The sequence below is a fragment of the Acanthopagrus latus genome, chromosome 12 (assembly GCF_904848185.1).
Source record: "Acanthopagrus latus isolate v.2019 chromosome 12, fAcaLat1.1, whole genome shotgun sequence".
NCBI lineage: Eukaryota > Metazoa > Chordata > Actinopteri > Spariformes > Sparidae > Acanthopagrus > Acanthopagrus latus.
The window spans coordinates 24,702,496-24,714,179 of record NC_051050.1 but is presented as its reverse complement, the minus strand read 5'-3'; the positions used below and the strand labels follow the sequence as shown (position 1 = coordinate 24,714,179).

Sequence of the window (11,684 nt, the reverse complement as noted above, 5' to 3'; positions counted from 1 at the left end):
CCTCCTGACTGGTGCAGAGTTCCTCCTGTTCCTCTTTAATCTCTGGAGGCTCTGGGTCCTCTTGGTCCAGACTGGAGTTCCTCTCCTGGTTACAGAGCTGCTGGTCAGCCAGAACCTCCTCCTCCTTACAGACATGTTGCTGTGGGAGCTCTGGAGGGACAAACAACAAGAGACAGAGAATGAATAAAATCTATGGTTTCCTCCACCATCAAAATCATGTACATTAGGTTGATTCTCCAGTCCGTGTCTTTGACCAAGGCACTGGTTAACATCTGGACCTGGGCACATCACCGTTAAAGAAGAGGTCGGCAGTAAGGACATCAAACTTTTAGCGGTCAGCATGAGGCTGTACTACCTCCTGAGGGAGTTCACACAGGTGATTGTGTTTGCTGTTTATATCACCACTTTGCTAATGCTGATGCATCTTGTGATGTCCTCCACTCAGTCACAAGCTCACTGCAGGCCTTCTTCCTCATCTCTGGGGACTTCAATCATGCCTCTCTGTCCTCCACCCTGCCCACATTCACACAATACATCACCTGCCAAACCAGAGACAATAAAACACTGGACCTATTGTATGCCAACAGCAAGGAGGCATACAACTCATCCCTCCTCCCTTCCCTGGGAAGACCTGACCCCAAACAGGTCCAACCAGTGGAAACCTGCACAGTTACAACATGGACTGAGGAGTCTGAGGAGGCTCTGAGGAACTGCTTTGACTCAACTGTGTGGGAAGAACTGTGTGTTTCTCATGGGGAGGACATCAACAGCTCAACAGGCTGCATAAGATGACACTGTACCCACCCGGACTGTACAGTGTTTTTCTAACAGCAAACCCTGGATTAATGCTGACATAAAGGCCCTACTTAGGGAGAAAAAGAGGGCCATTAGGTCAGGCGAGAGGGATGAGCTGCAGAACACTGCATGAAATGTGGGATTTTCATCCCCTAAGTGCCCGGAAAGCTCCCTAATTTTCAGCAGTTAACGTCAATTTACAGCCTATGAACTTCGTGTTTGTTAGTGCCACATATTGACGGAAACGAATCATGACCTATGTGGAGCTTGCTGAGGTGCAAATGGCTCTAATTAACATATGAATAGCAGCGAAACTTTGCCTGGCCACAGAATGTCTGGCCTGGCTTGAATTTTCTCACTCAGTATACATTTAAACAAGAAAAATTACTTGTGATTGGTTGGCAGATCTGTCACTATTGGTCACCCTGGGTCATTATAAATGTAAACTCCAATAATAAATATAAATATAAATATGCAATTATGTTATATATTCATGTCATTGTTATCCTATGGACTAAACAATTATTACCATCAAGGACATGAATGAATTTATTGAGCAAAGGAAAAATTGACAGGAATGTGCTGTTTATTCAAAGAAGGAGCTTTATTAGCACAAATGCAAACACACAATTATTTTCAAAGCATAATCTGCCCACACAACAAATGGGAAGCTCACGAGAAGCCCAAAATCCTACAGCACCGTGGCGTGTCTGTTTTCCGCCTCGTAGCCGTGGGTAACTGGTGGCGTTCTGTCTGAATTCGGTCCATTTTGCAGACGTCTGTGGTGCGTTGCCCTGTACTTTGGAATCGCCTCTAATCTCGACTGCAGCGTGGCACAGAGCTTGGTGAGCTCCCGGCTGCGAAAGGACGGAGGTCTCACAATCCATCCAGACACCCCGTCAACGACTCCGTCTTCCTCATCAGACATCAGGTCTATGGTGGCGGACTTCCAAAGCTCCACCTCATCCTCAGCTAGCACACTCTGTCTCGCTTCCAGCAGCTGTAAAAACAACCAAAGACAATCAGTACTGCACGATGAACTGCGTATGGACACAACACATCTATTAATGCACCTGAAAAATTGTCACATCAACCAGAAATTGATCTAATCTAATAAAATTTTACCCTCTTTCTTCTCGATCGACTCCGAGCTGAACTCTTCACAGCTTCCGCCTGCGATGCAAGATCTGGTTGTTTGTACCTGAAGCTCCTGCGTACTGTCTCATAATATGTCTTACAGGCAGCTGGAAAACAATTACATGAGAGTGGTATGAATAAAAAAAAAAAAAAACATAAGTCACAGTGAAATTAAACAAGGAAGGAGAAAACAGTAAAAGTTACTTACACACAATGGCGTCATTACCAACATCACGTAAATCTGGACTTGCAGACAAAGCTCTGAGTAAATAGGAGGTCACGGCCTCATTATGAGGCGAAGTTAGTCTGTAAAAACAAAATGTACAGTTAAGGTCGGTATCTATTAATGTATCCATTTCCTTATACAGCAGAATGAGGGCATATTCTTTAAATCTTACCCTTGATCCGGTTCGTAGCGCCTACAATTTGTCTCCGAGTTGTGATGACGTCGTACTGCTTCCTGTAAATTACAAGACCAAAAAAATACATTTTTATAAAAGCACCTTACACTGATTCTGTTCACTTGTTCTTTTACAAGGCTACTTTTAGCTTAGCTAGCAGTCACAGAACACATTCTTACCGCAATCTTGGGATTGTGCACGCGTCTTCTCTTCTTAGAGTTAGTCTCTTTCACACAGTTTTTCGACTCCAAAGCAGCCAGCCTATCCTCGATGGACAGCAACCTGGAGTTTACTACGGTGACCTGCTCATTCACATCGGCAGCAAACAGAGTAAGCTGATGAGACAACCCACTGATAGCATTCAGCAGTTTCTTCTCGCCTGTCTGCGGACTGGCTGAAAGGGGTTGATCGCGTCCATGCAGAGGAGTTGAAGGGGAGTTGAATGTGAGATGCCGTCCTGCCATTGTAGATCACGAAACAGCAAAAACACAGGAAATGGGGAAAAAGGTCTGAGTACAGGAATAAAAACATGTCTGTTTATATGCTCATCTTACACGTACTACTGTATGAGTCATGATCATGACCTCGCGGGCTAGAGAGCTCATCGGGCACATGAAGCTCTGTGATATAAACACGGCGTGATGTCATTTGAAAGATGGAAGTCCCAAGACTGAAGAAAAGACCTCGGCGCTTCTGTGAACATTGCAACACTGAACTATTGTGACCACAGAAAGTGCCATTTCAAAAATGGAGTTTGGGAGAAAAAATCCACAAGGGCTCGGCAAGATAACGTACAGAGCCTGCTGCTATCCAGTCATGAACCAACAGGCAGGAGTTATGTACCGTCGATGCATAAAGACCTCGAAGATAACTTGGAGAGATTGTGAAATGCACTCAGACGACCCAGAAAAAGAAGTGATGGAAGAATCTAAAAATGCACCCAGCGACTGACAGTTCAGCCAGCAGTGAGCACCACAACTTAACTGATACAGCTGTGAGCTACAGATATTGTAACTGTACTCAGTCTCCCCTTTAAGTTGTCTAGTTAAAATGTGGTTGCTTTTCACCGGTGTGGTTATTGTAGTAACAATAAATAATTAAATACGAACATTGCATTATAATCCATAACTGTATCTTCTGCACAGGTGTTTTCCAGACGAAACAGCAGATGACCAAAGCATTCATCTTTTCCGGGCCTCCAGTGATTCAGAGCCAGTGCAAGATGATCATGTCATCTCCTGTTATGTGGTAAGCATGAAATTACCTCGAATATACTTGTATAAAGTTTCATACATGCTAATCCAGAGCTCAAACAGGAAAACCCAAAATGTTTCACCCACGTTATTGTTTTCCACTCTCAGCACTACTACCGTTACTCTCAGTGTACTGTTTAGATTTCTGTTAGGGAACTACGAAGTTCCCACAGAGTACTTTTAACAGGTTCATTGTACTAAAACTAGCTGCTTGAGATGCACATGATCTTTTCAAACTACGATTTTAAAATCTTTTCATACTCAAATGGACATGTTAATGATGGTCTTTTCACTCTCAAATGGACATATTCATGTGCTGAGTATGGTCGTTTGAGGTGCCGAGTACGGGCACTGCATGCGTTTTAAATGTGTACTTTACATTTGCATAGGATGAGTATGTGACCTTTTGAGGTTGGAAGAATTCCCTTACGGATTTCATCTGGCTTGACAGGATTTACAGCAGATCAGTGGAAAAACTGGGCAACCATTTACTCACCGTTTTGTATAAAGGGGCTTATCAAGAACAGACACTATGACAAGTGGCTTGACTTTGTGCAGGTTTGTATCATACTCTGCTCCAGAGTCATATCCATCAATAGACTGGAAGTGGCAGGTGAATACCTGCAGACATTTCTCTCAAAATTTGTCAAACTGTTTGGCCCATTGCACTGCACCCCCAACATGCATCTACATCTTCAGCTGAAAGAGTGCATGTTGGATTGTGGACCGGTTTATTCTTATTGGTGTTTTTCATTTGAGCGTTTTACAGGACAATTGAAGTCCAGATTGTGAGGCAATTTTAGCAGAGCCAACAGCTTCATATGCCATGGACGTGTGAATATGGTGCTGAATCTGACAGTATTTTAGGAAGACGAATGGTTGGGACTATGTCATGCAATGCAACAGCTGATATGCTGCAAGTGAAGCACAGTGTTCTGGTATCAGCAGAAAGACTTCTCTTTAGAAACTGTGCAGTGGTGCCACTGTCTCCATTCCAGTGCTGACAATGTATCATCAGATGAACCCTTGTGTCACTAACATTGACTGTTTTGCGATGAGATGCAAACGGGTAACATATCTGATGTAACTTACTCAGTTGATGGATATAGAGCAGAAAGGTCAGCTTGCTAAGTGGTGTGGAAACATTAACAGTTTTGAGGAACCCATCCATGACCCTCCAGCAGAACTACGACCAGCCATTATAAAAGCAGTTTATAGACGTTAATGTTGTGTCAAAAGGTACTGCATTCAAACATGTTACTGCGCAAGTTTCCTGGCTTCATCCCCATCCTGACAGACATTTTTATGGAAAGTCAATAGAAGCTTGGAGCTTGCAGGGAACAGACGCGTCATACCCAGAATCAGTTCTGCCTGTTGAGCGCATTGCTGGGAGACGTGTGGTTAACACATCCACTGTCACACAAAGAAAAGGATGCACATTTTACCTTTGTGGCAAAGCCTGATTAAAACTAACTGTTGAAATAAATTGTTTTGTGTTTCTTTGTTACATAACATTGGGCATTCCTATCCCCTTTCTACCCTGATTTGCATTTGTATAGCTCACAGCATTTTCATTTACATGTTAAAGCCCCCACTTGAATTTAGGGGACGGGGGTCATGGGGGGACAACTGCCAAGCAAGGCCCACGTCAAGTTCCAACAATTCAGGGCAGTTTTCGTTGTTGCCTGCAAATTGCCGTGTGCAGTCGTAAACCTGAACTTCCATGACAATCTACAATGCCTCTTACTAACTAAAATCCCACTTTTCGTGCAATGAAGGTGGAGAACCAGCTGCAGCAGAGAAACAGCAGTGGAGTCTGTAAAAGCCTTGAAACCACCTCAAGGCAGAGAAAACCAGACTCCCAGGCTGAGGGCGGAGCAGACGTGGGTGAACAGCATGAACCTATTCTTCAATAGGTTTGTCCAGTCACCCACCCCTGACTCTGATTCTGATCAGACGGACTTTGCCCAGGCAAAATGATGGTTTCTCACCTGTGGGGTCTCATGTGAACTGGCTTGGTTAAAAGTCTTCCCACATGGTTTGCAAGAATACGGCCTCTCACGTGTGTGGGTTGCTATGTGTGCATGTTGGCTGAATATTTTTCATATTGTGTTGCAAATAAAAGGCTTCTCACCCGTTTGGGTTCTCACGTGAACTTTTCAAGTACTGTTTAGTGTGAAAGTCTTCACACATGCTTTGCAAGAATACGGTTTCTCGCCTGTGTGGACTTTCATGTGGACTGTCAACTGACTACGAGAAATCATTCCCACATGTTTCAAGAATATAGTTTCTCACCTGTGTGGGTTCTCAGGTGTGAATTCAATAGGGACTTGAACTTACGAGCCTCTCTACATGTGTCACATTTGAAAGAATTCTCACCTGGGTGAGTGTTATGTTGAATGTCTGATGAGGTAGAGTCTTTATTTTTTCCATGACGTCTTTTCTTTTTCTTCGGCTCTCCATCTCCAGCTGATCCTGAGTCTCCATGTTTTCCTCCTTTCTGGTCTCGGCTCTCAGCTACATGAGAGTTGTTAGAGAGGAGCTGGTGGTCACTTGTTGGTTCTGCTTCACTGTGGTCACTTTCCTCATGAGCTGGAGTCAACATGACGGTATCCGTCTCCACCTTCACTACAAGCTGCTCTCCCTCCTGACTGGTGCAGAGTTCCTCCTGTTCCTCTTTAATCTCTGGAGGCTCTGGGTCCTCTTGGTCCAGACTGGAGTTCCTCTCCTGGTTACAGAGCTGCTGGTCAGCCAGAACCTCCTCCTCCTTACAGACATGTTGCTGTGGGAGCTCTGGAGGGACAAACAACAAGAGACAGAGAATTAATAAGAACACTGGTTTCCTCCAGGTTCTCCCCGACCACCACCACAAACATGTACATTAGGTTAATTCTCCAGTCCGTGTCCTTGACCGAGGCACTGGCTAACATCTGGAGTTGGTTCTCTGGCCTGACTGCTGCCTCAGGATGGGTTGAATGCAAAGTACCAACTTCACCTTGTGGTGATCAAATAAATACTGAGAAAGTAAAAGGAGTCTTACAATGGCCTGGTAACAAAAAAACATGACATTAAAACTAGTTGGGTAATTTGATTTAAAAAATAAATAAATAAAAGTTGAAGTTAAAGTTAAATAACTTTTAGTTTCATATAACAAAACCAATAACACTGAACACACTGAAGCCAGTTGATTTCATGAATAAAATTAAAACCTCGACACAAAAATGAAATACACCACGTGTTGGCAGTAAAAGGAAACACAAGAGTTTCACTTAGGAACCATCAATAAATTACTGAGTCAAACAAAAACAATTATGATTTAACCCACAGACTCCAAACCGATACCAAGTTGTGTTAATACACTGGGTGATTAGGACACACCTTGTTAAATGGACTTTGGTGCTCCTCCATTGTGTTATTAAGGTTTTCAAATACTCTAAATCAATGCCGAAATATCTTCCTAACATGTTGAATGAGACACACCTCTTTCTGTTGAGTTTTAGTGCTCCTCACATCTTTCGGAACGTTTTGTGTGTAAAATGATCATTTTCTGAGCGGAGTTTCGCCGCGGTCTTCTATAGAACGGAGCCCAGCCGTGCAGCGGACACTCACAACCTCCGGAGTCCCGGAGTGGAATGAACCAAAACGAGGGAAACACTCGTATGTTCGCTCCAGGTAGTGAAACGTGGCTGCGATGCATATGTCCCCCTCTGTGGCCGCTCCAGGGCTCTGAACATTAGTCTTATTAAAATAAGAAACTTTTACTCACCTATCCTGTGTAACTTTACTTGGGGTTTCCAGCAGATATCCAGCATGACGCGCTGCCGATCGATCTCTTCCTCGTACTGGACGATAGTTGTTTTAAAAACTCTGAATATTTCTTCAGCAGCAGCAGTTAGTCGCTCGTTGACAAACTCTCTCAAACTCTCAACTGAACTCATTCTTCTTTAATTACTCGTTCAATAATGAGCTGCGCTGTGACTCAGTACCGTCTTCACTTCATTCATTACACACAGCCAGCTAATGCTGCTAGCTACTACTGTTTACTTCCGCTGGGTGTCACGCTATAAAGCTCCGACAGCGGAAGTGCAGAGGCTTTAAGTTCCGCTTGAGACTGAAGACATTCTTCTTCTTCTTGTACGATTCCAGCAGTTTAGACGCTGTTTGACTGAAGACATTTTATTCAGAACTTTTGAACTAAAAGAAAGTAATTGGTCTAAAAAGTACTTTTTTCCATTTCTTAAATGTTATTTAAATTCATTTAATTAACTATATTACTATACTATAAAACCATTTTCATACTCTTTTCACACAGTGTGTTTACACTATATTTGCGTACTCCTTGTATTAAGTTGTAGATCTACTCTGTTTAATTCCTCAAAGAAATGCGGGACTCTTTTCTAAACTGTGACTTTGAACTAACAGCTAACTTTTTGGTTTCATACATGGAAGCTACTGTAAAAACTACAAGTATTTAACATATAACTGTTTATATAAAAGCAGGACACGAGGAGCGATAATAAGTGGGACACATGAGAGCGATTAACTCGACTTTTTAATCATCACATTAACAAATATGGACAAATCAGCATGAAGATGCACAAACATAATTTTGACATCTTCTCAAGGGGAAATTGTTCACATTGAGCATCAGCTCATCATTTCTTCTGTGCATATTGATCCTCTGAGGATTCTTCAAGTTTGTCATTTAAAGTTCTTCGATTATGCATGAAACACTAGAACTGAACCACCTTCAACATATTTTGCAAATACAAGGCTACACGCCTGTACGTGTCATCAAATGTCTCGTTACAGCAGACTGATCAGACCATCTTTCCCCAGGTCATACAAGCTTATGACTTCTCACCTGTGTGACTTCTCATGTGAACTGTTAAGTTTGAATGTTGGCTGAAAGCTTTCCCACATTTTTTGCAAGTAAACGGCTTGTCACCTGTGTGGACTCTCATGTGAACTGTTAAGTTTGTACGTTGGCTGAACGCTTTCCCACATGTTTTGCAAGTAAATGGCTTCTCACCTCTGTGAATTCCCATGTGACGTCTTAAGGAAGTATAATATCTGAAAGCTTTCCCACATGTTTTGCAGGTAAACGGTTTCTCATCTGTGTGGGTTCTCATGTGGACTGCTATGCTTGCACGTTGGCTGAAAGCTTTCCCACATGTTTTGCAGGTAAACGGTTTCTCACCTGTGTGGGTTCTCATGTGTTGATTCAATTGACCATGAGACTTGAAATCTTTCCCACATGTTTGGCAAGAATATGGCCTCTCACCTGTGTGGGTTCTCTTGTGAGCTTTTAAGGTGCTTATTAGCGTGAAAGATTTTCCACATGTTTTGCAAGTAAACGGTTTCTCACCTGTGTGGACTCTCTTGTGATCAGTTAATTGAGGACGACTCCTGAAACACTTCCCACAAATTTCACAGGTAAACGGTTTCTCATCTGTGTGGGTTGTCATGTGAACTTTTAAGGTATTGTTTAGGGTGAAAGTTTTTCCACATGTTTTGCAAGTAAATGGTTTCTCACCTGTGTGAATTCTCATGTGGACTGCGATGCGTGAACGTTGGCTGAAAGCTTTCCCACATGTTTTGCAAGTAAACGGTTTCTCACCTGTGTGGGTTCTCATGTGGTGAATCAACTGACCCTGAGACCTGAAATCTTTCCCACATGTTTGGCAAGAATATGGCTTGTCACCTGTGTGGGTTCTCATGTGAACTGTTAAGTTACTGTTTGTCGTGAAAGCTTTCCCACATGTTTTGCAAGTAAACGGTTTCTCACCTGTGTGGACGCTCATGTGAACAGTTACGCTTGAATGATGGCTGAAAGCTTTCCCACAAATTTCACAGTTAAAAGGCTTCTCACCTGTGTGAGTTCTCATGTGAACTGTTAAGGTTGAAACTTGGCTGAAAGCTTTCCCACATTTTTTGCAAGTAAACGGTTTCTCACCTCTGTGGGTTCTTAGGTGTGTATTCAATTGGGACTTGAACTTAAAAGTTTTTCCACATGTGTCACAGTTGAAGGACTTTTCACCTGGGTGAGTGTTGTGTTGAATGTCTGATGAGGTAGAGCTTTTTGCATTATCGCTGTGACTTTTGCTTCCATGATGTCTTTTCTTTTTCTTCAGCTCTCCATCTCCAGCTGATCCAGAGTCTCCATGTTTTCCTCCTTTCTGGTCTCGGCTCTCAGCTCCATGAGAGTTGTTAGAGAGGAGCTGGTGGTCACTTGTTGGTTCTGCTTCACTGTGGTCACTTTCCTCATGAGCTGGAGTCAACATGACGGTATCCGTCTCCACCTTCAGTACAAGCTGCTCTCCCTCCTGACTGGTGCAGAGTTCCTCCTGTTCCTCTTTAATCTCTGGAGGCTCTGGGTCCTCTTGGTCCAGACTGGAGTTCCTCTCCTGGTTACAGAGCTGCTGGTCAGCCAGAACCTCCTCCTCCTTACAGACATGTTGCTGTGGGAGCTCTGGAGGGACAAACAACAAGAGACAGAGAATGAATAATATCTCTGGTTTCCAGGTTCTCTGGTTTCCCCCAACCATCAATAACACAGTAGCGCCAAGATTGAAAAGTGGCTGAATATATTCTAGTAAAATCCTGTAAATCACCTTAGATGTTAGCATCTGAGGATAACCTGAAAGCGATTCAAGACGCTAAGAGGGACGTGCAGGACTTCTCTGAGCACATCAGCAGTGTAGAGGACACCGTTAACTCAGAGAAAGGCAATACTGATGTGCGAGCTAAACAAGTGACTCTCCACACAAACAAACTCGATGAGCTCGAAAACCACTCTCATCGGTCCAAAGAGTGACTAGTTAATGTGCCTGAGAAGATGGAAGGAAATGATGCGGTGGCTATTTTAGAGATGTGGCTCACTGTTGTGGTTAAAGACTGGCCTCCCGGTTTTATAACATGTTGGTTGAAAACCATGAGGAAAACTCTGATAGTAAGAGGCAGAAGTGGATACGAGACTTACAAGAAGATATTTCACGCATTGAATAGAGTACAATATGTTTAAAGACACACACTCAAACCATCAACACCCGACTAAGAATGATACAATTTAACTGGATAATGGGAACATATATCTCTCCTGTACAACTAAATAAATGCGATCCCAATATACTTGATTTATGTTATAAGTGTAACAATTACCAGGGTACATTCAAGGGTACACCATCAATAAATTACTGTCTGACTCAAACAAAAACAATTATGGTTTAACCCATTGACTCCAAGTCGATGTCGACTTGTATTAATACACTGGGTGATTAAGACACACCTGGTTATATGGACTTGAGCGCTTCTCACACTTGTTATTAATGTTTTTAATGTAAAACGTACTTTTTTCCAATAGTTTCCATCTCATCAGATCCACTGACTCAAACTCAATGCCGAAATATCTTCCTAACATGTTGAATGAGACACACCTCTTTCTGTTGAGTTTTAGTGCTCCTCACATCTCTCGGAACGTTTTGTGTGTAAAATGATCATTTTCTGAGCGGAGTTTCGCCGCGGTCTTCTATAGAACGGAGCCCAGCCGTGCAGCGGACACTCACAACCTCCGGAGTCCCGGAGTGGAATGAACCAAAACGAGGGAAACACTCGTATGTTCGCTCCATGTAGTGAAACGTGGCTGCGATGCATATGTCCCCCTCTGTGGCCGCTCCAGGGCTCTGAACATTAGTCTTATTAAAATAAGAAACTTTTACTCACCTATCCTGTGTAACTTTACTTGGGGTTTCCAGCAGATATCCAGCATGACGCGCTGCCGATCGATCTCTTCCTCGTACTGGACGATAGTTGTTTTAAAAACTCTGAATATTTCTTCAGCAGCAGCAGTTAGTCGCTCGTTGACAAACTCTCTCAAACTCTCAACTGAACTCATTCTTCTTTAATTACTCGTTCAATAATGAGCTGCGCTGTGACTCAGTACCGTCTTCACTTCATTCATTACATCACAGCCAGCTAATGCTGCTAGCTGCTACTGTTTACTTCCGCTGGGTGTCACGCTATAAAGCTCCGACAGCGGAGGCTTTAAGTTCCGCTTTTTGATGTGCCGAATTCAAATATTCAGAAACAGTCAACTGCT

At 43.0% G+C, this 11,684-nt stretch overlaps 2 protein-coding genes across 2 annotated transcripts; both read right to left on the bottom strand.

The window, feature by feature from the left end:
• Positions 1 to 1,378: 1,378 nt before the first annotated feature.
• LOC119029397 lies at positions 1,379 to 7,630 on the bottom strand. The gene is made up of 7 exons (XM_037116178.1): positions 7,353 to 7,630; positions 5,966 to 6,379; positions 2,513 to 2,790; positions 2,331 to 2,392; positions 2,141 to 2,238; positions 1,921 to 2,039; positions 1,379 to 1,795 (listed from the first exon to the last, which is right to left on the bottom strand). Exons 1-7 carry the CDS (start codon positions 7,522 to 7,524, stop codon positions 1,487 to 1,489), a joined length of 1,452 nt encoding a protein of 483 aa, XP_036972073.1. The 5' UTR covers positions 7,525 to 7,630; the 3' UTR covers positions 1,379 to 1,486.
• A 490-nt stretch (positions 7,631 to 8,120) lies between these two features.
• LOC119029392 (gastrula zinc finger protein XlCGF57.1-like) lies at positions 8,121 to 11,579 on the bottom strand. Its single transcript, XM_037116167.1, has 2 exons — positions 11,309 to 11,579; positions 8,121 to 10,058 (listed from the first exon to the last, which is right to left on the bottom strand). The coding sequence occupies exons 1-2, from the start codon at positions 11,478 to 11,480 to the stop codon at positions 8,437 to 8,439; spliced, it is 1,794 nt and encodes a 597-aa protein (XP_036972062.1). The 5' UTR covers positions 11,481 to 11,579; the 3' UTR covers positions 8,121 to 8,436.
• Between the last annotated feature and the right edge of the window lie 105 nt (positions 11,580 to 11,684).

What these genes read in the sequence shown, in the direction of transcription:
- LOC119029392 (XM_037116167.1), bottom strand. Translation starts at nt 11,480, where the DNA reads ATGAGTTCAGTTGAGAGTTTGAGAGAGTTTGTCAACGAGCGACTAACT. An exon ending in AGTAAAGTTACACAGGATAG is followed by an intron (nt 10,059 to 11,308) that starts GTGAGTAAAAGT and finishes TTGTCCCTCCAG; the next exon opens with AGCTCCCACAGCAACATGTC.
- LOC119029397 (XM_037116178.1), bottom strand. Translation starts at nt 7,524, where the DNA reads ATGAGTTCAGTTGAGAGTTTGAGAGAGTTTGTCAACGAGCGACTAACT. An exon ending in AGTAAAGTTACACAGGATAG is followed by an intron (nt 6,380 to 7,352) that starts GTGAGTAAAAGT and finishes TTGTCCCTCCAG; the next exon opens with AGCTCCCACAGCAACATGTC. An exon ending in TGGTAATGACGCCATTGTGT is followed by an intron (nt 2,040 to 2,140) that starts GTAAGTAACTTT and finishes ATTGTTTTCCAG; the next exon opens with CTGCCTGTAAGACATATTAT.